This window comes from Hirsutella rhossiliensis (genome assembly GCF_020360975.1).
Source record: "Hirsutella rhossiliensis strain HR02 chromosome Unknown scaffold00001, whole genome shotgun sequence".
Taxonomy (NCBI): Eukaryota; Fungi; Ascomycota; class Sordariomycetes; order Hypocreales; family Ophiocordycipitaceae; genus Hirsutella; species Hirsutella rhossiliensis.
The window spans coordinates 10,044,073-10,067,215 of NW_025408667.1; the positions used below are offsets into that span (position 1 = coordinate 10,044,073).

General features: G+C 34.0%; 1 protein-coding gene across 1 annotated transcript; it reads left to right on the forward strand.

Annotated features, from left to right (window-relative positions):
- Positions 1-21,197: 21,197 nt before the first annotated feature.
- Positions 21,198-22,140, forward strand: HRG_01274 (Ribonuclease H-like protein; the record flags this gene model as incomplete). Its single annotated transcript, XM_044859745.1, has 4 exons — positions 21,198-21,240; positions 21,308-21,432; positions 21,502-21,833; positions 21,891-22,140. The coding sequence occupies 4 exons, from the start codon at positions 21,198-21,200 to the stop codon at positions 22,138-22,140; spliced, it is 750 nt and encodes a 249-aa protein (XP_044726145.1).
- Between the last annotated feature and the right edge of the window lie 1,003 nt (positions 22,141-23,143).

A 23,143-nucleotide genomic window follows, 5' to 3' on the forward strand; every position in this document is an offset into this window, starting at 1 on the left:
ACGCGAATACTTAGATATCTTTATAGTAGTATACTTAGATAATATCTTAATCTTCTTAGATACCCTAGAAAAATATAAGGAATATATTTATAAGGTACTCTATATACTTTAGAATATAAAGTTACTAGTTAAACTAAAGAAAAGTAAGTTCTATATATAGGAAGTAGACTTCCTTAGATATATAATCTTACTAAGAGAGATATAAATATAATAAGATAAAATTAACTTAGTTAAAGAATAGCTAATACTAAAGAATATTAAAGATATATAAAGTTTCCTAGGATTTATAAACTACTACTAACGATTTATTAAAGATTTTAGAAAGATTATAATACTACTATATAACTTAATAAAAAAGGAAAAAGAATTTATATAAGACGATAAAGCTAATAAAGCTTTTAATTATATTAAGACTATAATTATATAAGAACTAGTCCTAACTACCTTTAATCTAAAATAATAAATCGAACTTAAAACTAATATATTAGACTTTACTTTAAGAGTATAAATCGGATAAAAAGATAATAAAGAAAGACTATAACTAATTATATTTTACTCGAAAAAGCTATATAGCGTAGAACTTAATTACCCTATCTATAATAAAGAATTCCTTATAATTATTTAAGCTTTTAAGGAATTTTAATACTACCTTCTTAGAAGTAAATATAAAGTTAAGGTCTATATAGATTATAAAAATATCTTATATTTTATAACGACGTAATAGTTAAATAGATAATAGATCTAATAGGCCGAATATTTATATAACGACTAGTATTATTCTTAAGGGATAAACCTATCGAGGGGTTTATATTAGTAGATATAATAAAGCGTAGTCTAAGTAATAATAAGTATATTACGTTAGTAATAAGTTAGAGGTTATAGACTATAGACTATAACTAAGTAATTAAAATTAGAGATAGAATCGTAATAAAGATCTATATTAAAAGCTAGAGAGCTATCTATTTAAAGGAGTAAAAGTAGGTAGCTATATATACTTATAGAGACTATCCTTAGATTACGGTCCTAGCTATAATCCCCTTTATAGCTTATTATAGCTTACTTATAAGCTATACTCCTAAGTAGTAATCTATCTATATAAGGCTTACTTAGCTTATATACGCTCTAGGTAAGCTAAGCCTAAGTAACTTCTTATCTTAATTATTATTCCGAGCCGCCTTATTACGTAAATATAGCCGGCTCTCCTATAGCCCGCTAACCGTAGTTATAATACGATATCTCCCCTCCTTTTAGTCTTATCTATAAGACCTACTACTACCTTAGCCGCCGTATATAAATATACCCTTATCGCGCGTATATATATTCCCCGTTCGTTCTTTCTATCCCTTAGGATATACTGCTAATAGTATATCTAGTCGCGTATCGAAGGATCGTTCTTATAAGACCCTTAAGCGTATTTATTTAGCTAAGTCTATTAATTATCTTAGTTTCGACGTTATACTATATTCTTTCTATTTATCGCGCGGCTTTTACGATAAAATACTAGAGAAATCTTCTAAGTATACCGAATATATATAGCGGGGTCGTTCCTACGATACGTCGGGCGTAGCGATTAGCTTATATAGGTAACTTCGTTATCTTACTTATTATTTATAGCTAACGTATATCTTAGTATCCTAAATAAATCTAGAGTCCGATTAATTAAATAAAGAAGAAGAAATTACTAAGGAGCGAATATTAAAAGCTTAAGCCGACCTAAATAAAGCCTTAGCTTATTTAGCGCGGCTTCGCTATTAAAAGCGCTAGCTAAAGATAAAGGGTACTAAGATAGTCTATTAGGGCCTTTATTCCTTAGATAACCTTAACGAGGCTAAGCGCTAAGAATCTAAAGTAGTAGTCGATATTTAGTTTATAAGTAGATTTAATATAATTAATTAAAATACTATTAGTTCGTTAAGCGATTTTACGATACCTAGGGTAAATTTTACTAATAGAACTATTAAAGTAAAGAACTATAGTAGGTTAAGTACTTAAGTAGTTCCTAGGTATTTTCTTTTAGTCTATATCCTTTCTACTTAATAAGGTATTCTTATTACTAACCTTATTTTCTTATATCTAGTATTTATTTTACTTTATATTCTTAATTATCGTTAACTTTAATTTTTTCTTATAGTTTAGCGTTTCGTAGTACTAGTTCTAATAATAAGATATAAAATATCGGGTATATCTATATTATCGTTAGTAGCGAAAGTTTATAGTTAACTTTTAAAATAGTTTTCTTAACCTTAAACGGTCTAAGTTTCTTAAAATCTAATTTATTACTTAGTCGTTTTATTTTAATATTTTATTATATAAGGTAGACTATATCTCCCTCTTAAAAGATTAGTCCCTATAATCTTTTCTAATTATAGTAAGTAGATATTCGTTCTTTAACGAATTAAAGTTCTTATTATATTTCTTTATATAATTTTTATAACTAATTTACTTATAGTATTGCTTATTCTACTTATAGTCCTTATTAAGTAACCTTAAATACTTCTAGGTTATATCTATAATTAGTATATACTAGTAAGAGCTTAGTTATTTTTATAACTAAGCTATTATAAGCTAGTTATATTATTAGTAGCTATTTAACTTAATTATTTTATTTATAGCTAATATAATATTATAAATATTATTTAAGCGTTTAGTTAAGTCGTTCTATTTATCTATTTATTTATAGGTAATAAGCTATACTAAGCTTATATTTCGTCCCTAATTATACTATAAGAGCTTATTAAAATTTAGCTATAAATATACTTCCTCTATTAAAGATAATCTTATTTAGTAGTTTATAATTACTAATAATTATTTATAGGAATATATATACTAGCTCTTTTATATTACTTACTTCTTTATATAGTAAAAAGTATCTATATATTTTTAATCTATTAGTAATAACGAATATACTATTATACTTAACGTTAGTTATAAGTTCTTTTAATAGTAGTAGCTTTATAATATAGTTAAAAGCTATTAAATCCTATAGTTTCTTTAGTACTAGTAGCGGTTATAATTCTTTATATAGTTTATATCGTTTAGCTTTACTTTATATATAAAGTTTATATTCCTTAATAACTTATTATACTACTTCTTTAAGCTATAAGAAGTTATATTATCGTTTAATCTATTCTATTATTCTTTAGATTCCTTAGTATCTATATATTAGATATTTATATATATATTATATAACTTAATCTTATAATTCTAGTAGTATCTAGATTTTATTTTTATATATTAAAACTTCTAAATATCCTATATTATATCCGTTTAGTACTTTATATTCTTTTATCTATTTTAGGATCTTTTAGTATATTAAGTTATTAGGTTATACTTTAAATATTATATTTAGCTATCGTTATTAGTAGTTCCTATTTTCGTTAATTTCTAGGAGCTATCCTTTCGCTATAGGTACTCTTATATTATAGTTACTTTATTAACTAAAGGTATTAGCTCGACCGTTTTTTATTCATTTTTTATAGATTATTTTATAGTTAAATTCTAATAAATATTCGGCTTATTAGATCTATCGTCTATTTAACTATTATATAGTTATAAAGTATAAGATATTTTTATAATCTATATAGACCTTAACTTTATACTTACTTCTAAGAAGGTAGTATCGAAATTCCTTAAAAGCTTAAATAATTATAAGGAATTCTTTATTATAAATAAGGTAATTAAGTTCTTTACTATATAGCTTTTTTAAGTAAAATATAATTAGTTATAGTCTTCTTTTATTATCCTTTTATTTAATTTATACTCTTAGAGTAAAGTCTAATATATTAGTTTTAAGTTTAATTTATTATTTTAAATCGAAGGTAGTTAAGACTAGTTCTTACGTAATTATAGTCTTAATATATTTAAAAGCTTCGTTAGCTTTATCGTCCTATATAAATTCTTTTTCCTTCTTTATTAAGTTATATAGTAGTACTACGATCTTTCTAAAATCTTTAATAAATCGTTAGTAGTAATTTATAAATCCTAGGAAACTTTATATATCCTTAACGCTCTTTAGCGTTAGCTATTCTTTAACTAAGTTAATTTTATCTTATTATATTTATATCTCTCTTAGTAAGATTATATATCTAAGGAAGTCTACTTCCTATATATAGAACTTACTTTTCTTTAGTTTAACTAGTAACTTTATATTCTAAAATATATAGAGTACCTTATAAACGTATTCCTTATATTCTTCTAAGGTATCTAAGAAGATTAAGATATTATCTAGGTATACTATTATAAAGATATTTAAGTATTCGCGTAGGATATTATTAATTATTTATTAGAAGGTAGCTAGTATATTTATAAGTCTAAATAGTATTACTAAATATTTAAATAGTTTAAATTTTATTTTAAAGGCTATTATCTATTTATATCCCTTTTTTATATATATTAAGTTATAGGCGCCTTTAAGGTTAAGGGCTATAAACTATTTTTTACTATATAGTCGATCTTATAGTTCTAATATAAGCGGTAATAGTATTTAGTCCTTTATTATAATATTATTTAAGCGTTTATAGTTAATAACTAATTATAGCTTACTATTTTTCTTTAAAATAAATATAACTAAGTAGCTTACTTTAGATATTAACGTTTATATATATCCCTTTTATAGATTCTTATTAAGGTAGTCGCGTAGCGTTTATAGTTACTTTTCGTTTAAGTTATAGATCTTATAGAATGTCGGCGTTATTTTATCCTTAAGATAAATTTTATAGTCCTATTAGTTATATTTAGGTAACCCTATCTTAAGTTCTTCCTTAAATAGTTTATTATATTTTTAATATTCTTATAAGATATTCTTTATTTTATTTTATAGGCTTTATTCTTTCTTTTAAGAGTTAGTTTCTCTTAACTTAAGCTCTTTATTAATTTATTTAAGGTCTTTCCTTAGAGTAGTAATAACTTTTTAGATCTTTATATTATATCCTTTATTTTATTTATATTAGATACTAGGTTATATAGCCGTATTAGTTAGTATATAGGTCTTATTAGTCGATTTTATTATATCCGCTAGTTTAGTTACTATTTTCGTTTATATTACTAAAGCTTATAATAATTTACTTAAACGGTTATCCCTTTTATCTTATTTAGTAGCTAAATTATTATAAAATCTTACTTTCTCTTAAATCTACTAGTCCTAGAAACTTATATCTTCGTTCTAATATAGCTAGCTAGTTTTCTAGTTAATTAGTAGGTTACTCTCCTATAGCTATAGAAGCCCTAATATAAGGTTATATTCTTTAATATTTATAATATCGAAGTTAACTTATTCGTTATAGCCTTAGATATTAATATTAAGGTAATTAATCCCTATATTAATAATTCTATTATTATAGTTAAAGGCCTCTCTTTTAATATTTATAAGTTTATATAGATCTATCTTATATCTCTATATAAGTTAGTAATAATTAACGACTTTAAGTAAAACGTAATTACCTATCGCGCTATAGTCTAAAAGTATATATATATAATATCCCGCGATTTAGATATCTAATACTATTTAGTTACTATAGCTTACTATTACTATATATAGGGTCCTTAGATCTTATTATATTATACTAGTCTATAGCCCTTTTATAGATAGCGTACCTTATTTTTTACCTAGTCCTTATTTATTTTATTTAGGTATTCTTCTTTAATTTATTATTAATATCGTTTCTTTATATTTTTATCGTATAGTATTATATTAAGGCTTAAGAGACTTATTTCTTATAGCTAATTAAAGATTTCTTATTTCTTAATATTATATCGTTTATATTATACTACTTTATAGTTAATTATATACTATACTTTATAATTTTATTTATTTTTATACTAAAGGTTAAGTTTTCGTTTAGCGTCTTTTTATTTTTCGTATAGTATTTCTATATTAATTTTTCCTTAGTTAAATATAGCTTATAGCCTTTATATATATTACTAATAATCTTTTAATATACCGTTATATTATTTATACTATACTTATACTTTTTTATATTTATAAACTCTATAGTTTAAGTATATATATTTATTATAATCTTCTTTCTTATATTTAACTTATTAAGTAAGTCTTTAAAAGATTAAGGGTTTAAATACCTTAAAGTAAGTAGCGTTATACTATTCCTTTATTTTAGCGTATTTATAGATTTTATATATCTCTAAAGGATATCTTATTAATAAACTATAATTATCGCGGTATTTAAGTAGTATACTATAATTAGGTTTTAATAATATAACTTAGTTATTTAGGTAGCGTTAATCGATTTTCTAGTAGTTTAGTTTTATACTTAGGTAGGGTTTCGAAAGTACTTATCCTTTAAATCTAACTAAGAAAGCGTTATATTATACCTTTATCTAAAAGTATATTATATAATCTAGGTAAACGTATAATATCTATAAAATATACTTATAGTACTTATAAGTAAGTAGTATTTATAAATCGTCTTTAAATTCTCTTTATAATTACTATTCTTATTATAGAGCTATAAAGGTATTAACTATAGCGATAGCTATAGTATAGTCTCCTTTATATAGTACCGGTTAATATCGAATTAATATAGCTTATTAGTTTTCTATAAGAATTTAAGGTATTTATTAGGTTTTAATTTTAAGTATTTCTTTAAATTCTTTAAAGTATAAAGCGTATTCTTTAATTATAGTATTTTCCCTTAATAGTAAGGGTAGTAGTATAAGTTCGTTCTTATCTTTCGTTTCTCTAAGTATTTCTTATTTTTTAAAGCTTATATTATTAATACTTTATTATTCCTCTTTAGGTTATTATCTAAGTTTCGTAAGTATAAGGGCTATATCTATATCTTCTTTATTATATTACTTATAAACTATATATTATTATTATCGATTTTTATTTTATATATCCTCTTAAAATCGTTTACTATTCTTCTTAATTTAGTCTTAAGAGACTCTTTTAAGATAAGAGTATTTTAGTTCTATAAATTTAACTTATTTTTATATTTTAAGATCCCTTTATTATATTATTATAAGGGTCTTCTTTAGTAGCTTTAGGAACTATCTAGTACTATTCTTATCGCTTAAGTATACTATATATTTATCGTTATAATATATAGTCTAACTAAGGAGTTTATACTTTAGTTCCTATTTATTAGTAGCGTTTAGGTATTTCTTACCTTTTAAAGCTAGTACTTAGTAGGTTTTCTTTTCCTTATAGGGTTATCTATATTCCTTAAAGTAATATCTAAGTTTCCTATAGTTCAAATACTTTCCTTTACTTTTCTATATTATATCTAGATCTATCTTACTTAGGTTAGTTATATAGGCCTAGGTAATAAGGGTTTCGCGCTTCTTTTTATAGTTAGCGCGTTAGTTAAAGTTATTCTTATAAAAAGGGTTTTAGTTTCCTCTTCCTTATTTCTTTTCTTAGCGTCGCGCGTACTATCTATTATCGATTCGTACTACTATAGTAATATAGTCTAAAAGGTTATTAGGTCGATTTTCCTTATAAAGCTTATCCTTAACTTCTTCTTTAAGCCTATCGTAGAATTATAATATAAGAGGTTTATTATCTTAATTAAGCTTTAAGGTAACTTAATAGAACTTTATAGTATAATTTAATACTAAGATCCTTTATTAAAGTTCTTAAAGTTTCTATTTAGCTTCTTATTCCTTATTAGTTATTTTAAATACCTTTATAATAGCTTCTTTAAATCCTTAGAAACTAGTAAAGACTTTATCTATCTTATTATCTTATCGCGCTAGTTAGTTATCGAGAAAGTCCTTTATAATAGGTCTAAACTAAGTAAGTACTATTCTAGATAAATAATTTCCTATATAAAGTACCTTTTCGACTAAGTCTAAGAGTTTAATAGGGTAAAACTAGTAATAGGCCTTAAGTTAGGTAAGAAAGTCTTAAAGCGTACTATAAGTACTATCGAATAGTCCTAGCTATTTTAGTTTAACTACTTCTTTAAGGTCCCTAACTTATCTATTGCCTCTTTTATTCCTAAGTAACTATACCTTATATCGAAGGGTAATAATCTCGCGTATTATATCCTAAGGCGATATAATAGCTCTAGAGTTAGTTAATCTAGTTTACTATATAGGTATATTAATAGTTATAATATTACTTAGAGTAACGCGGTATTATACTAAATAAGAGCTTTTAATATATAACGACTAGTATTATTCTTAAGGGATAAACCTATAAAGGGGTTTATATTAGTAGATATAATAGGGCGTGGTCTAAGTAATAATAAGTATATTACGTTAGTAATAAGTCGGAGGTTATAAACTATAGACTATAACTAAGTAATTAGAATTAAAGATAGAATCATAATAAAGATCTATATTAAAAGCTAGAGAGCTATCTATTTAAAGGAGTAAAGGTAGGTAGCTATATATACCTATAGAGACTATCCTTAGATTATAGTCCTAGCCGTAATCCCCTTTATAGCTTACTATAGCTTACTTATAAGCTATACTCTTAAGTAGTAATCTATTTATATAAGGCTTACTTAGCTTATATACGCTCTAAGTAAGCTAAGCCTAAGTAACTTCTTATCCTAACTATTATTCCGAGCCGCTTTATTATATAAATATAGCTAGCTTTCCTATAGCCCGCTAACCGTAGTTATAATAATTTATTAGAATTCGACTATAAAATAATCTATAAAAAAGGAATAGAAAACGGTCGAGCTAATACCCTTAGTCGATAAAGTAACTACGATATAGGAGTACTTATAGTAAAAGGATAGCTCTTAGAAATTAACGAAAATAGGAACTACTAGTAACGACGGCTAAATATAATATTTAAAGTATAACCTAACGACTTAATATACTAAAAGATCCTAAAATAGATAAAAGAATATAAAGTACTAAATAGATATAATATAGAATATTTAGAAGTTCTAATATATAAAAATAAAGTTTAAATACTACTAGAATTACGAGATAAAGTTATATAAGATATATAATAATATTTAATATATAGATACTAAGGAATCTAAAGAATAATAAAACGGATTAAACGATAATATAACTTCTTATAGCTTAAAGAAGTAGTACGATAAGTTATTAAAGAATATAAACTTTATATATAAAGTAAAGCTAAACGATATAAACTATATAGAGAATTATAACCGCTATTAGTTATAAGGAACGGTGTTCCTACTATAAATAAAGCAGCTATAATATACTCTCTTAATTATATAACCTAATAAGTAGTATATTAATTATAGATAAAATCTTATCCTATAGAGCAAGAATCGCTCGTTATTTTATATATTATTATATATTAAACGGGTTACTAGTTATCGTATAATCGGGAATCGAAGGAATAGAGCTAGCTTAAAATACTAGCTAAGACCTCTTAAGAATACCGGCACGACTAACCTCCTCTAAACACGAATATTAGTAGAACTAAGATACTTCTAGATTTACTCGAGATATTACGGAATTCCTTAGTCTTAGGGCTATACGGCAGCTTAAATCTAGTCCTAAAAGGTTCTTCTATTTAGCTATAATTATCTATATAAGATAGTATATCCGCTAGTAGATAGATAGAGAATTATTAATAAAAACACCTCTTCTATATACTAATATACTACTAATAAATTCCGTTGAAAATCCTACCTTATACTCCTTCTTCCCCTTTATTACGTAGTCTTATATATTTCCTTAATTTTCTAAAATTCCGCTTTTACTTATATACCTTAAGATTAGTACTAGAAAAACTATAGGATTCGATAGCTTTTAACTATATTATAAAGCTACTACTATTAAAAGAACCTATAACTAACGTTAAGTATAATAGTATATTTATTATTACTAATAGACTAACGAAGTATAAGTACTTCTTACTATATAAAGAAGTAAGTAATATAGAAAAGCTAGTATATATATTCCTACGAACTATTATTAGTAATTATAAACTACTAAATAAGATTATCTTTAATAAAGGAAGTATATTTATAGCTAAGTTTTAGTAAGCTCTTATAGTATAATTAAGGACGACATATAAGCTTAGTATAGCTTATTACCTATAAATAGATAGATAAATAGAACGACTTAACTAAACGCTTAAATAATATTTATAATACTATATTAGCTACGAATAAAACGATTAAGTTAAATAGCTACTAATAGTATAACTAGCTTATAATAGCTTAGTTATAGAAATAACTAAGCTCTTACTAGTATACGCTAATTATAAATATAACCTAGAAGTATTTAAGGTTACTTAATAAGGACTATAAGCGGAACGAGCGATACTATAAGTAGATTAGCTATAAAAATTATATAAAGAAATATAATAAGAACTTTAATTTATTAGAGAATAAATATCTACTTACTATAATCGGAAAAGATTATAAGGACTAATCTTTTAAGAGGGAGATATAGTCTACCTTATATAATAAAATATTAAAATAAAACGACTAAGTAATAAATTAGATTTTAAGAAACTTAAACCGTTTAAGGTTAAGGAAACTATTTTAAAAGTTAACTATAAACTTTCGCTACTAATAATAATATAGATATACCTAATATTTTATATCTTATTATTAAAACTAGCGCTATAAAACGCTAAACTAAAGGAAAAAATTAAAGTTAACGACGATTAAGAATATAAAGTAAAATAAATACTAAATATAAGAAAATAAGGTTAGTAATAAGAATACCTTATTAAGTAAAAGGGATATAGACTATAGGAAAATACCTAGGAACTACTTAAGCACTTAACCTACTATAGCTCTCTACTTTAATAATTTTACTAAAAGGTTTAGGAGGGATTAAAGGACTAAGATCTATAAACTCTTTACTAATACTAAATAAGGACTAATTCGCTTTATTAAGAACGCCTAATAATTATAAGTTATTTACTACCTAATACTTATATATATTAAGCGTAGGTAAAACGCTATCCTTAGTATTTACTTCTTAGATACTATAATAAAATAACTTAGAACTCTTTTCTTTTATATAATTCTAAATCTTCTAGATATAAGCTAAATAATTAACAGCGATAGATATTTATAACTAAAGATTTATAAGCTATGCCTAAAGCTTTAATAAGGCTTCCCTAGCTTCCTCCTCTTTAAAATATAGCCTATACTACTCTACTAATAATTTAGTTACTAAAAGAAATATATTAGCTACTATATATAGAAAGAATTAAAAGATACTTATAAGAAGAAGCTACTAAAACACTATTATAATAGGGACGACTACTAGTAATATAATTATTATAGCGCGAAGAATTTTCGGCTATCTAATAATTTATCTTCTTCGCCTTAAAGTATTAAGTATACGGTATATTAATAGGATCTCTACTTAAGTCGATATATTTAGTAAGAGTAGCGCGCTTAAAGGCTTTTTAGGAACGATTTTTTAGTATACGACTAGATATACTATTAATAGTATATCCTAAAAGGATAAAGAGATAAGGAACGATATACTTATATACGACGCGATAAGGGTATATTTTTATATAGCGGCTAAGGCAGCTATAGTAAGTCTTATAAATAAGACTAAAAGGAAGGGAGATATTATATTACGACTATAGCTACTAGGCCGCTAACGGTCGACCGCGTTAATTACGTAATACGGTTTAATAGATAAATAGTTAGCACGACTATTTAATAGATATAGGATTAAGGGGATTATAGAGATCTAAGTAATCTAGGGTTAACGAGATTACTATACTTTATACGATCTAATATTAGGGATTATAGCTAGGCCTATAATCTAAGGATAGTCTTTATAAGTATATATAGCTACTTACTTTTACTTTTTTAGATAGATAGCTCTCTAGCTTTTAATATAGATCTTTATTACGATTCTATTTTTAATTCTAATTACCTAGTTATATTTTATAGTCTACGACCTTTAACTTATTACTAACGTAATATATATATTATTACTTAGACCACGCCCTATTATATCTACTAATATAAACCCCCTTAATAGGTTTATCCCTTAGGAATAACACCGGTCGTTATATTAAGCTATAGCCTAAGCCTATAACCTATAATAGTTAAAGACTCTTATATAATGCCTTCTTTTAAGCGCGGCGCGGCGCTGCCTTATTAACGGCTTCTATACTATTAAGTCTATACCGCTAGCTCTACCTTACCCTTTCCTATTAATTATACTAGCCCTACTAGCCCTATTATCCCTATACCTATTAGCCTAGGTAGCCGGAACCTAGCTCTATACTTATTAGCCGGCTAGCTATTTAAATAAAGGCGTAACCTATTATATACGCCCTTAGGTAGCCGGCGGCCGGCCTAGACCTACGTAAGCCTTAGGTTACCTATCCCCTTAGCTTTAGGCAGCCTCCTTTACTAAGGGGTATATAAGGTAGTATCCCCTTCTTCTTCCTTTCCTTCCTTTTCTTCCTTCTTTAACTATAATAGTAATAGTAATAAGTAAGCTTTACTCTACTTAAGGTATTAGTTCGTTCTTAGCTATATAGGCCGCTCTATTAATATATACTTATAGTAATAGCTATAGTAGTAATAATAGCCCTAATAATAGTAATAATAATAATAACTTTAACTAGTAAGTTCCCCGCCTTATAAAGTAGGAAGCTATAATCTATAATACTAACTTCCGCGATAGATATATCTACCTCCCCCTCCCCCGCCTCCTCCTTCTTAGAGTATATAGAGTCGTTCGTCGACGCCGTGCTAGGTATAGCCGACGATAACTCCGCCGCTACCGCTACTCTTACCCGCGCCCCTACTACCGCGCCTACCGCCGCTACTACTACCTCCGCTACGCTAGCTACCCTTACGTTGCCCTTTAAGGTAATAACGCCGTCCCCGCCGCTACCCGTAACGCCCGGCCCCTCGGCCCCTACCTCTATCTCCGCTACCCCTATAAGTCTATAGCTAAGCGAGCGCAATAAACGTCTTCTGCTAACTCCTTAAAGTATAAGCGCTAGGTCTAGGCCGGAGCTACTCGCGCGGCCCCCTATATATAGTATACGTCGTAGGAGCTCCTTTACGCCGACTAGGTCGGGCGCCGCCGCGGCGGTAGTTATTACTAGTATACGCGTACCGGCCGCGCTTATAAGGCGGCGCCTCCTATCCTACTCGCTACGGTTTTAGCTTAGAAGGCCAGCGCGTATAGGTAGGCCTAGGGGGCTACTAAGAAGCGCCTTACCGCCGCTATAGCCGCCTTCCGTAACCTCTATGCCCTAGAGCGCTAGGGGCTTATCCCTAAGTAGGTTCTTCCCTTTCCGCTTTCCTACCTCCGCTACTAACTCTCCCGGTACTAGGGACACCGCCTCCGTCGCCTTATTAGCGATCCTTATAGCCGTGCCCGCCGCCGCCGCTACTACTACTACCCCTACCGCCGCCGCCGGAGCTAGCCGCCGCCCCTCCGCCCCTAGAGCCGCCGCCGCCTCCGACTAGCTTATAGGCCTAGAGGGCCGACTTAGCGCGCTAGAGAGCGCCGCCGCCGCCGCTAAGGAGGAGGAAGAGGAGGAGGCTAATAAGGATAACGATAATAATAATAGTAAGGGCGAGGGTAATAATAAGGAATAAGCTTAGGAAGTCTAAGGGCTCTACCTTAAAATAAACGCTATTTTTATCTTTACTTATATTATTATACTTATATCGCTATAACTACTTACTCTACTTTATTTATTTTATAGTCTTAGTCTAAGCTATTATTAATAGTCTATTAGTCTATTATTCTTATCTACTAGCCTATATAGGGTCTTAAACTTATCGAGGGCTATAGCTCCCGTAAACTTATATATAGGTTCCTATATAAGGTCGAGGTACCTATACTACTTAATAAGAACCTCTTAGTATATCCCTTAGCTTACCTTCCTTTAGCGTATAGCCTATATCTCCTTAACCTTAAATTCGTCGTCCCCTTCTACCTTAATTATAAGCGGTTAAGCGTCCGCTATTTCTTATCTAAGTAATAGGTTAAAAGAGACTTAGTAAAGGAGGTTAACGTTAATCTTATTATAGACCCCTATTAAGAGACTATCGAGCTTAACTACCTATAAGCTAACGACCCTTTATACTATAAACTTTATATATAGCTAGTTTAGTTTCTTCTTTAGTTATACTAATATATAGTTATAGAGGTCGAGCTATACCTTATCTCTTACTATAAACCTATTTACTAGCGCCTTAGTTTTATTAGCGTGCTACTTTTAATCTTACGCCGCTATAGCTATCGCGGATTAGTAGTATTCTATAGTTTCTTATAGCTTCTATATAAACGCGGAAGCGTAGCTCTTTAGTAACGTACTACTATATTACTCCGCTACTATATTAGCGGTAAACGGGATTAAGAAGAGCGGCTCGAAGCTATACGTTACGAAGAAGGGGGCTATTTAAATAAAGGATTATAGTTTACTATTTAGCGTAAGCTAAGTAGTAGGGAGCTAGCGGTCTTAGTCTGCTTAGTTATAGGCTATAACTACCTATAGGTACGCTTATACTTCTTAGTTAACCCTCTTAGGTCCCTTATTAGTCTATAGGTAATAGGCTATACTAAGTAGCTATATAATCTAAAGTAGCTAGTATAAGTACTATTAAAAGCGGCTAGTTTAGTTCGACCCTTTATCGCTTATAATAAAGGCTAGCTAGCTATATAAGCGGGCTTAGTATTAAAAGAAGCGCTCTATATAAGCTTCTATATCTATAGATAGTATTAGCTTTAGTACTACTAATTTACTAAGTCGGTCCTTAATTACTTATATATAGCGGTTACCGCCCTTTATAAGCGGGAGGTTTATTATAAAGTCTATCTATATATATTTATAAAACTAGTTTAGTATTAGAAGCTACTTAAGTAGCCCCTTAAGCTATGCCTTTTAGATCTTTATATAGCTATAGATATTATAGTTATAAAGAAAGCAACGAACGTAGTATTATAAGAGGGGCTAGTAAAAGTCCCTTACGAGGCCTACTACTATACCTTACTTACCTAAGTAACTTATAACGCTAGAGTTATAGATAAGCTAGACTAGCCTCCCTTAGAGCTCGTTTTATTTATCTAGCTCTAGCGGTCTATCTTTCTCCTTAGCTTCTATAGTATATAGTGCGCCCGGTACCTATAGTCTCCCCCGCTAGCGTAGATACCCCCGTAGGTCGATATAGTAGTTAGCTACCTATACCTTTAGCTTTAGCTTTAGATTTAAGCGTCGAGCGCCGGACTTTATAGTATAGCGTATACTCTTATAAGTACGGTCTAGAGCCGCTATCCTATCCTATAAGTATTAAAGGGCTATATCTTAGAATACTCTCGCCGCGCGTGCCCTTAGGCCGGTCTATCCCTCCTTATTAGACTAAGGTAAAAGCGCTAAGGAAAGCTCGTTTAGTAATAAAGGTATAGGGGGAAGCTCGTCCGCTAGTACCGCGCCTTCCTCTACTAGGGAAGCTCCTATATAAGTCCGTAGCGCTTCCTATAAGATAAGCTATAGATCCTAGGCCTCGATATCCGCTCCTATCGGCCGGTCCTAATCCCTCTAAGAAAGCGCGTTTAGGACTATAGAGTCCCGCTTAAGGCGGTACTTAATTAAGAAGTTAAAGTATAAGAGATACTCCGCTTAGCGGGCTTACCGCTCTAAGAGGTACTAGCGGGTTATAAAGTACTTAAGGTTCCTATAGTCTATAAGAACCTTAAAGCTCTTATAGCTCTAAAGCTCCGCTTATTATTACTTAAGGTAGCTAATAATCGCTAGTATCTCCTTATTATAAATAGCGTAATTTCGCTTTACTAGGGTTAGCTTATAGGAGTAGAACGCTATTAGTTACTTCCGCTTATCTACTTTTTAAGATAGCGTTCCTCTAAGTACCTAGCCGCTATAGTCCGCTTTAACTAATATAAACTAATTAAAGTCCTACTAAAGTAGTATTAAGGCTTATAAGAATAAGTCCTTAAGCGTATAGAACGCTCCTTCCTATATAAGCCCTTAATAAAAGGCGGTCTACTTCCTAGTAATCTCGTTTAAGGGCATTATAATATAAGAGAAGCCCTTAATAAATATCTTATAATAGTTCGCGAACCTAAGGAAGCTTTATACGCCTATTTATATAGTTAGGGCTACTTAGTCTTAGATCGCTTAGATCTTTATAGGATCTGCCTATATACGTATACTTATATAGATAGTAAAGCCTAGGTACTTAACCCTCTTAACCCCGAATTCGTACTTATCTAGGTCGAGGTAGAGCCTATAAAGTTAGAGGCGCTCTAGGACCCTTTATACGTTTTATATATAGTCCTTATAAGAGCCGCTTATATAGATAAGGATATTATCTATATATATAGAGGCGAACTTATCGAGGAAGTTATAAAGTATATTATTAATATAATACTAGAAGGTAGCGGGCGCTCTTAATAAGCCGAAGGGCGTTATAAGCTACTTAAATAAGCTATAGCGTATATAGAACGCTATCTTTTACTCTTAAGGTATATAAGTAAAAGCGGAATTTTAGGAAATTAAGAAATTATATAAGACTACGTAATAGAGGGGAAGAAGGAGTATAAGGTAGGATTTTCAGCGGAATTTATTAGTAGTATATTAGTATATAGAAGAGGTATTAAAGTTAATGATTTTCTATCTATCTACTAGCGGATATACTATCTTATATAGATAATTATAGCTGAACGGAAGAACCTTTCGGGACTAGATTTAGGCTGCTGTATAGCCCTAAGACTAGGAAATTCCGTGATACCTCGAGTAAATCTAGAAGTATCTTAGTTCCGCTAATATTCGTGTTTAAAGGAGGTTAGTCGTGCCGGTGTTCTTAAGAGGTCTTAGCTAGCATTCTAAGCTAGCTCTGTCCCTTCGATTCCCGATTATACGATAACCGGCAACCCGTTTAATATATAATAATATATAAAATAACGAGCGATTCTTACTCTATAGGATAAGATTTTATCTATAATTAATATACTACTTATTAGCTTATATAATCGGGAGAGTATATTATAGCTGCTTTATTTATAGTAGGAACACCGTTCCTTATATCTACTCGTTACCCTCTAAGATCTATACCTTATAAAACGCCTATTTTATATCTAGCTTTATAAACTACTTCGCCTTTAAGAGGTTATAGAGCGTATCTAAGATTAAGGGTAAGGGGTAGCGGTCCGGCCTTATAATTATATTTAGAGCCCTATAGTCGTAATAGAACTATATCCCGCCCCCTAGTTTATATATAAATAGGACCGGCGCTCTTACTTTAGAGCTACTTACTTAAATAAAACCCTTATCTAGGAAGTCCCTTAGCGTCTTCTTTAGTACTAGTAGCTCCGCGTATAATATACTATATAACGGTTTAAACGGTATAGGTAGTTCCTACCCCTTTTTATTAGTATAGAGTACGATCCTATAATCTACCCCTAGCTTATATAGGTTAAGCTTATCCGCTTCCTAGGAGTTAAATAGCGGTAGGAGGTCGTAAAAGCGCTCTAGTATCTACTACTATAGCTTAGAGGGCGACTTTAGCTTCTTTATCTAAAGGGCCTTATCGATATCCGCTAGGCTAACTATATAAACCGTTATATTAGCCGCTACCTAGCCTTCCTCCTACTCTACCTATTATACGGTTCTTATAAAGATAGAGGTAAGGACTTCTTAAGCTAAGTATAAAGCTCGCACGCTTAGTCTTATACTTATAGAACCGTCGTTATAGTAAACCTACTATTATATAGGCCTAAACTATAGCTTCTTTTAGTTATAACGACCGGTATTATTTTTAAGGGATAAACCTATTAAGGGGTTTATATTAGTAGATATAATAGGGCGTAGTCTAAGTAATAATAAGTATATTATATTAGTAATAAGTTAAAGGTTATAGACTATAGACTATAACTAGGTGATTAAAATTAAAGATAGAATCGTAATAAAGATCTATATTAAAAGCTAGAGAGCTATCTATCTAAAGAAGTAAAAGTAAGTAGCTATATATACTTATAGAGACTATCCTTAGATTATAGGCCTAGCTATAATCCCTAACGCTAGATTATATAAAGCGTAGTAATCCTATTAATCCTCGATTACTTAGATCTCTACGACCCCTTTAATCCTATATCTATTAGATAGTCGTACTAACTATTTATCTATTAAACTATATTATATACTTAACGCGGTCGACTATTAGCGGCTTAGTAGCTATAGTCGTAATATAATATCTCCCCTCCTTTTAGTCTTATCTATAAGACCTACTATAGCTACCTTTCTCGCGAAGAGAGATGCGAGAAGTGCATGAAAATGCACGAAGGTGAAATTGGAAGTAAGGGGTCGGACAGGTAGGGCAGAGATGTTTGAATCTTGCGGGGGCAGCAATTGCAGTAGGGGAGTGATTGCCTTTCCAGCCGTTGCCGGCACATCCGTCTTATCTCTCGCCACCTCCATAGGAAGCCATCGCCACTTCTGCTTCCCCTCATGCCCCCACCCTCCTTTCTGCACCTCTTTTCAGCTCCTTCTTCCACACCGGGTGTTTCTAGCTTCCTTGGTCCCTCTTGCCAAGGGATATCTTCGAGAACTGCGAAATCAGGCCACGCTTCGCGACACACCCCCTTAGCTATGGCCTGCCCTTATAGTAAGGGCATAGCTAATACGGCTTCGGGCTGGTGAGCGTATAGAGGAGGTTCTTAGCTCTGCACTTCTCCCTTTACTGAGGAAAGCAGGGCCCTTTCGGGTCCCTGGGCTCTTTCAGACCTACTTAAGGAAAAGGGGCCTAAAGAGGGAAAGTCCTATAAGAAAAGGGGCCTTCTTAGAAGGGAAAAAACCTAATTAAATAAGGGGCCCTTTAAAGGGAAAAACCTCTTCCTTTTCTTCGGCTGCAGACGTCACCTTCTCGTACGGGCCATTAGCTCCTCTCGTAGACTCTCAAGGCGGGCTTCCAAGGACAGCTTCTCTCGAACGTCTTCTAGCCCAATTTGCTGTAAAAAGATAGCTAGCTTCTGCTTCGGCAGGGGCTTCGTAAGACCGTCGGCTTTCATCGATGCCGTTGGAACCCAACGGACGGAAATAAGTCCCCTTTGGACCTCTTGGCGTAACCAATGCTGGTGGATATCGATATGCCGTAGCCGGGTCGACAACTTGCTGTTTTCCGTAAGAATTCGTATAGTCTGCGTGTTATCGCATTCTATAGCTAATGGGGTCGGAATTTGCAGTCGTAACGATATTAGCAGCCGGCTAAGGAAAATCGCTTCTTTTGACGCTTCTGAAAGAGCTAGTAGCTCTGCCTCCGTACTAGAAGTCGTAACGGTGGCCTGCTTCGAAGCTCTCCCAAGCAATGGTTCCTCCAAAAAAGGGACATGATATACCCCTGTGAGCTCTTTCTGTCTAAGGAATTGTCTGCAAAGGACGAATCGCTCGAACAGAGGAAGATTTCGGCAGCTTGTTTCCTTCCCTGCCCTCCTAGGCGCAGACCATGTGATCTCGTTGAATAGAGATAAAGGATAGCTCTGTTTGCTGCTTCTTGATGCCTAGGGCTAGGATTCTGGTTGTGCCTAGCTAGCCGGGAGACCGTAAAAGAGATATCCGGTCTAGTAGAAATAGCTGAAAAAAGCAGGGAGCCCACCTTCTGTTGATATTGGTGTTTCTCTTGCTCCCTGGCTTGAAAGGACGGATCAGGTAAAAGCTCTTCGTCTGACATAGGCGTAGAGGAAGCTTCTTATCGAGGGAATTAGGGAGGAATTTATAAGCGACCTTATTAATATAGGCGTCCTGGGTAAGCCAGATAGTCCGTTGGGACCTATTCCGAAGGATTCGTATCCCTAGGAACCACTTTGGCTCCCCTAGCCGGGTCATCTTATACCTTTGTTGCAGGCCACGTATAGCCTCCCTTGCAGCAGCCAGGCTTGGAAATCGATCGTACAATCGATTTGATCGAATCGATTAATCGAATCGATTTCGATTTCGATCGATCGATTAGAAGTCCTGCTCGATCGATATCGTATCGATCCAACCTCCAATCGATCGATTTGATCGTCGTTCGCCATGTCCATACAAGGTGTCCAGGGTAGGCTGCGTAGGTTGGATGCGTGACGATGCTGCCGCCCGACGCGTCTGCCAAACACCCTGGCAAACGACCGGGGGTCCCAGGCAGCCAGTCATATCTATCTTGTTGCCGCGCGTCGCGTGTCGACAAAAGTAAATTGATCTCTCCGTCTCTTGCGTTTGCAAGTCCTCCCCGTTCAACGGAATCAGTACGCGTCGCAACCAGGAATTATTTCGGGCCTCAGCCTGTCCGAGTAGACTTCATACAGATTCGACCTTATCAGCCTCGCACCCTTCGATTTGACCTCGCCCACATTGTTTACGGACGTTTCCACCATGGACGCGCTTGATGAGGACATAGAGATCGCCTCCTCCACGCCGCCGCCTTCCGAGCCGACAACCAGTTCAGCATCAACTAAATATGCACCCATGGGGTTTCCAGATTATGAAGCTTGGACGACTGATAAATTTGGGCGGTTCCCGGCTTCACGATTTGCCACGACCCTTCTCGAGAACGGACGTGGTGGTGGCAATTCGGATTCAGAATGAAGGACAACAGGTCACGGCCCCACAAGATCGTATGGATCTGCGAGATGCTTCCTCCGGGACAGGCCGAAGACAGCACATTACGTCTTCATCGCTTCGACTGGGGGAAGCGTCGTCCGACATCTGAGGAAGGAGCACAAAGTCGTGGTTTGTGCCACCTCTCCGTACCCCATCTCCACGTCGTTCGATCATGCCCGCTAACTTGTCAGCCACCTTCTAGACAACGTGCAGGCTCAGTTACCGGGAGTGGAGGTGCAGAACGGAACCTGCTTGATATGCTTCGCGCCGATCCGACGAACCCTCGAGATCAGACTCTTCTCAGCAATCTGCATACGTTATTCGATCCGAAGATGAATCAACTGCTCCTGCTCGACTGGCTTACATATCATAACCTCCTTTAATGTCGTAAACTCTGAGCGCTTCAGACGACTCCTTCTCTACAACAACCCGGCTCTCCAGGAAGGCCAGATACCAACTGGCAAAACGCTTGTGAATCTGCTACTAGATGAGTATAATCGCGCTCTTGGTCCGCTTTGCGAGCTGCTTCAAAGAGCGAGAAGTATGATTCATTTTACCTTTGATGGCTGGACTTCCCGACAAAACACATCATTCCTCGGTATCAACGCCCACTTTATCGACCAAGATTGGAACCAATGGGGAATCCTCTTGGCTTTGCCGGCTCTCGCGAAACGCCATACTGGAGCAGCGCTTGCAGATGAAGTTGCAGATACAATATGCGCGTTTGGTCTTGAAGACAGGTATAGAACCACAGTCAACACTTCTTGGGTCCGTTAGCTGACAATCTTGACTGTTATCCGGCGTCAGAATCGGGTACTACACGCTTGACAACGCTACGAATAATGATACGGCTGTGGAAGCGCTTGCCGCTGAGTTCGATTTCGACAGGAAGAGCGTCGCATCCGCTGCGCCCTCATTTTCTGAACCTGGCCGTCAGGGCTATGATGTACGGCAGCAAAAGGGATAATTTCAACGAGTTGCTTGCTCATTGGGGCGATAAGGACTTTGTGGCTGAAGAGGAAGAGCAGCGCCAGTTGTCCGACGCTATCAATGAGCTGGCGACCGACGACGACTTCTGTGTGCCGAGCATGGAAGAAGGATTCGAGGTTGAAACAGTCCCAGAAGGCAGTCAGGATCAGGACGTACTGCCCGACATCATCAATGGCGAAGAAGTGGACAAGTACCGCAAGTTTGGGCCATTTGGCAAACTTCACAATATTGGCATTGCTCTTCGAACGAGCAGTCAACTTCTCGAGGTCTTTTACGAAGCTCAACGGCAAACCGCTCCTACTGAACCTATTCTTACGTGGGTTCAAAACGTCTGCACTCGCTGGCAATCCGATGAGGCGATGGCCTCACGCGCTCTGCTGAAGCGTACGGCTTTGAACAGGATGTTTTCCATCATCGAGGAACGATGGCTTGGCAAAGGCGGCAAAGAACAGGACAAACCAGCGATACTGAAAGAACAACTTTCCCTTGAAGAATGGAAGGTCGTTGTTGCGGTTCAGAAGATCCTTCAGCCATTCAAGATCGCCTCGAAGCAACTCCAGGGCGAGGGTATTGCTGGTAAACGCTCCACGTCAGGAGGGTTCGATGAGTACTTCCCGGTGGTAGAGATGCTCCTGACCACCTCGAACTAGCAGTTCAGGGAGTTATAATCGAAGAGAACGAAGATCAGACCATGAAAGAGGTTCACCTGTTCAATGACATGGACGCAAGAACTCGCAGGGTTTTGAAGATTTACATCAAGCTCGGATGGAAGAAGCTGAACGACTACTATAGCAAGCTGACCTCAACCGCATATGTAGCGGCAGTGGTGTTCCACCCTGCAAGAAGTGGCGCGCTCTGGAACGGCTTTGGAGCCAACTCCCGTCTCGTCAGACGTCGGAGTGGGAAAGAACATATGCGAGAAGCTTAGCGACAGTCTGGAAAGAGAGGTACAAGAACATGGCTCATCGGCAATCCTGCGATGGTGTTTCAGCGGATACGACTAATAGTGGCTTGGACTATATTGAGCGTCGATTGGCGTTTAGTCGATCATTGGCTTGCCCTGAGCCTCGAGGGCGGCAAATTAAAGGACCAAAGCAGTCAACCGCCTTGCAAGAACAGGACGAGCTTGATCAGTACCTATCAGAGCCGCCGGTGGAAAATATCGCATACAAAACGGACCCAATCGCTTGGTGGAAGGACGTTGGTGTTGCGCGGTTTCCTCGGCTGTCTTATATGGCTGTTGACTACCTTACCATCGCGTCGTCTTCAGCAGGAACGGAAAGAGATTTTAGCAGCTGTGGAGGATGATAACACCACTGAGATCTCGCCTACGACGCCATATTGTGGCGATGGCGCAGTGTCTTCGTTCCTGGAGTAAAGCTGGCATCTATCAGCCGACACTTCCTCTTGGTCTGCTTGAAGGGACAATTGGAGGCAAGTTCTTCAACTGATGGGCAAGATCACCCTAGATAGGGATGATTTTTAGTATTGATCGATTCGATCGTCGATCGATTCGAATCAAACAGCGATCGATCGATATCGATCGATTGAAGGTGACGATCGATAAAATTCGATCGATCAGGCTCGAAAATCGATCTATAAGATCGATTTCCAACTCTGGCAGCAGCTTCTTCCTCTTTTAGGTATGCCCAG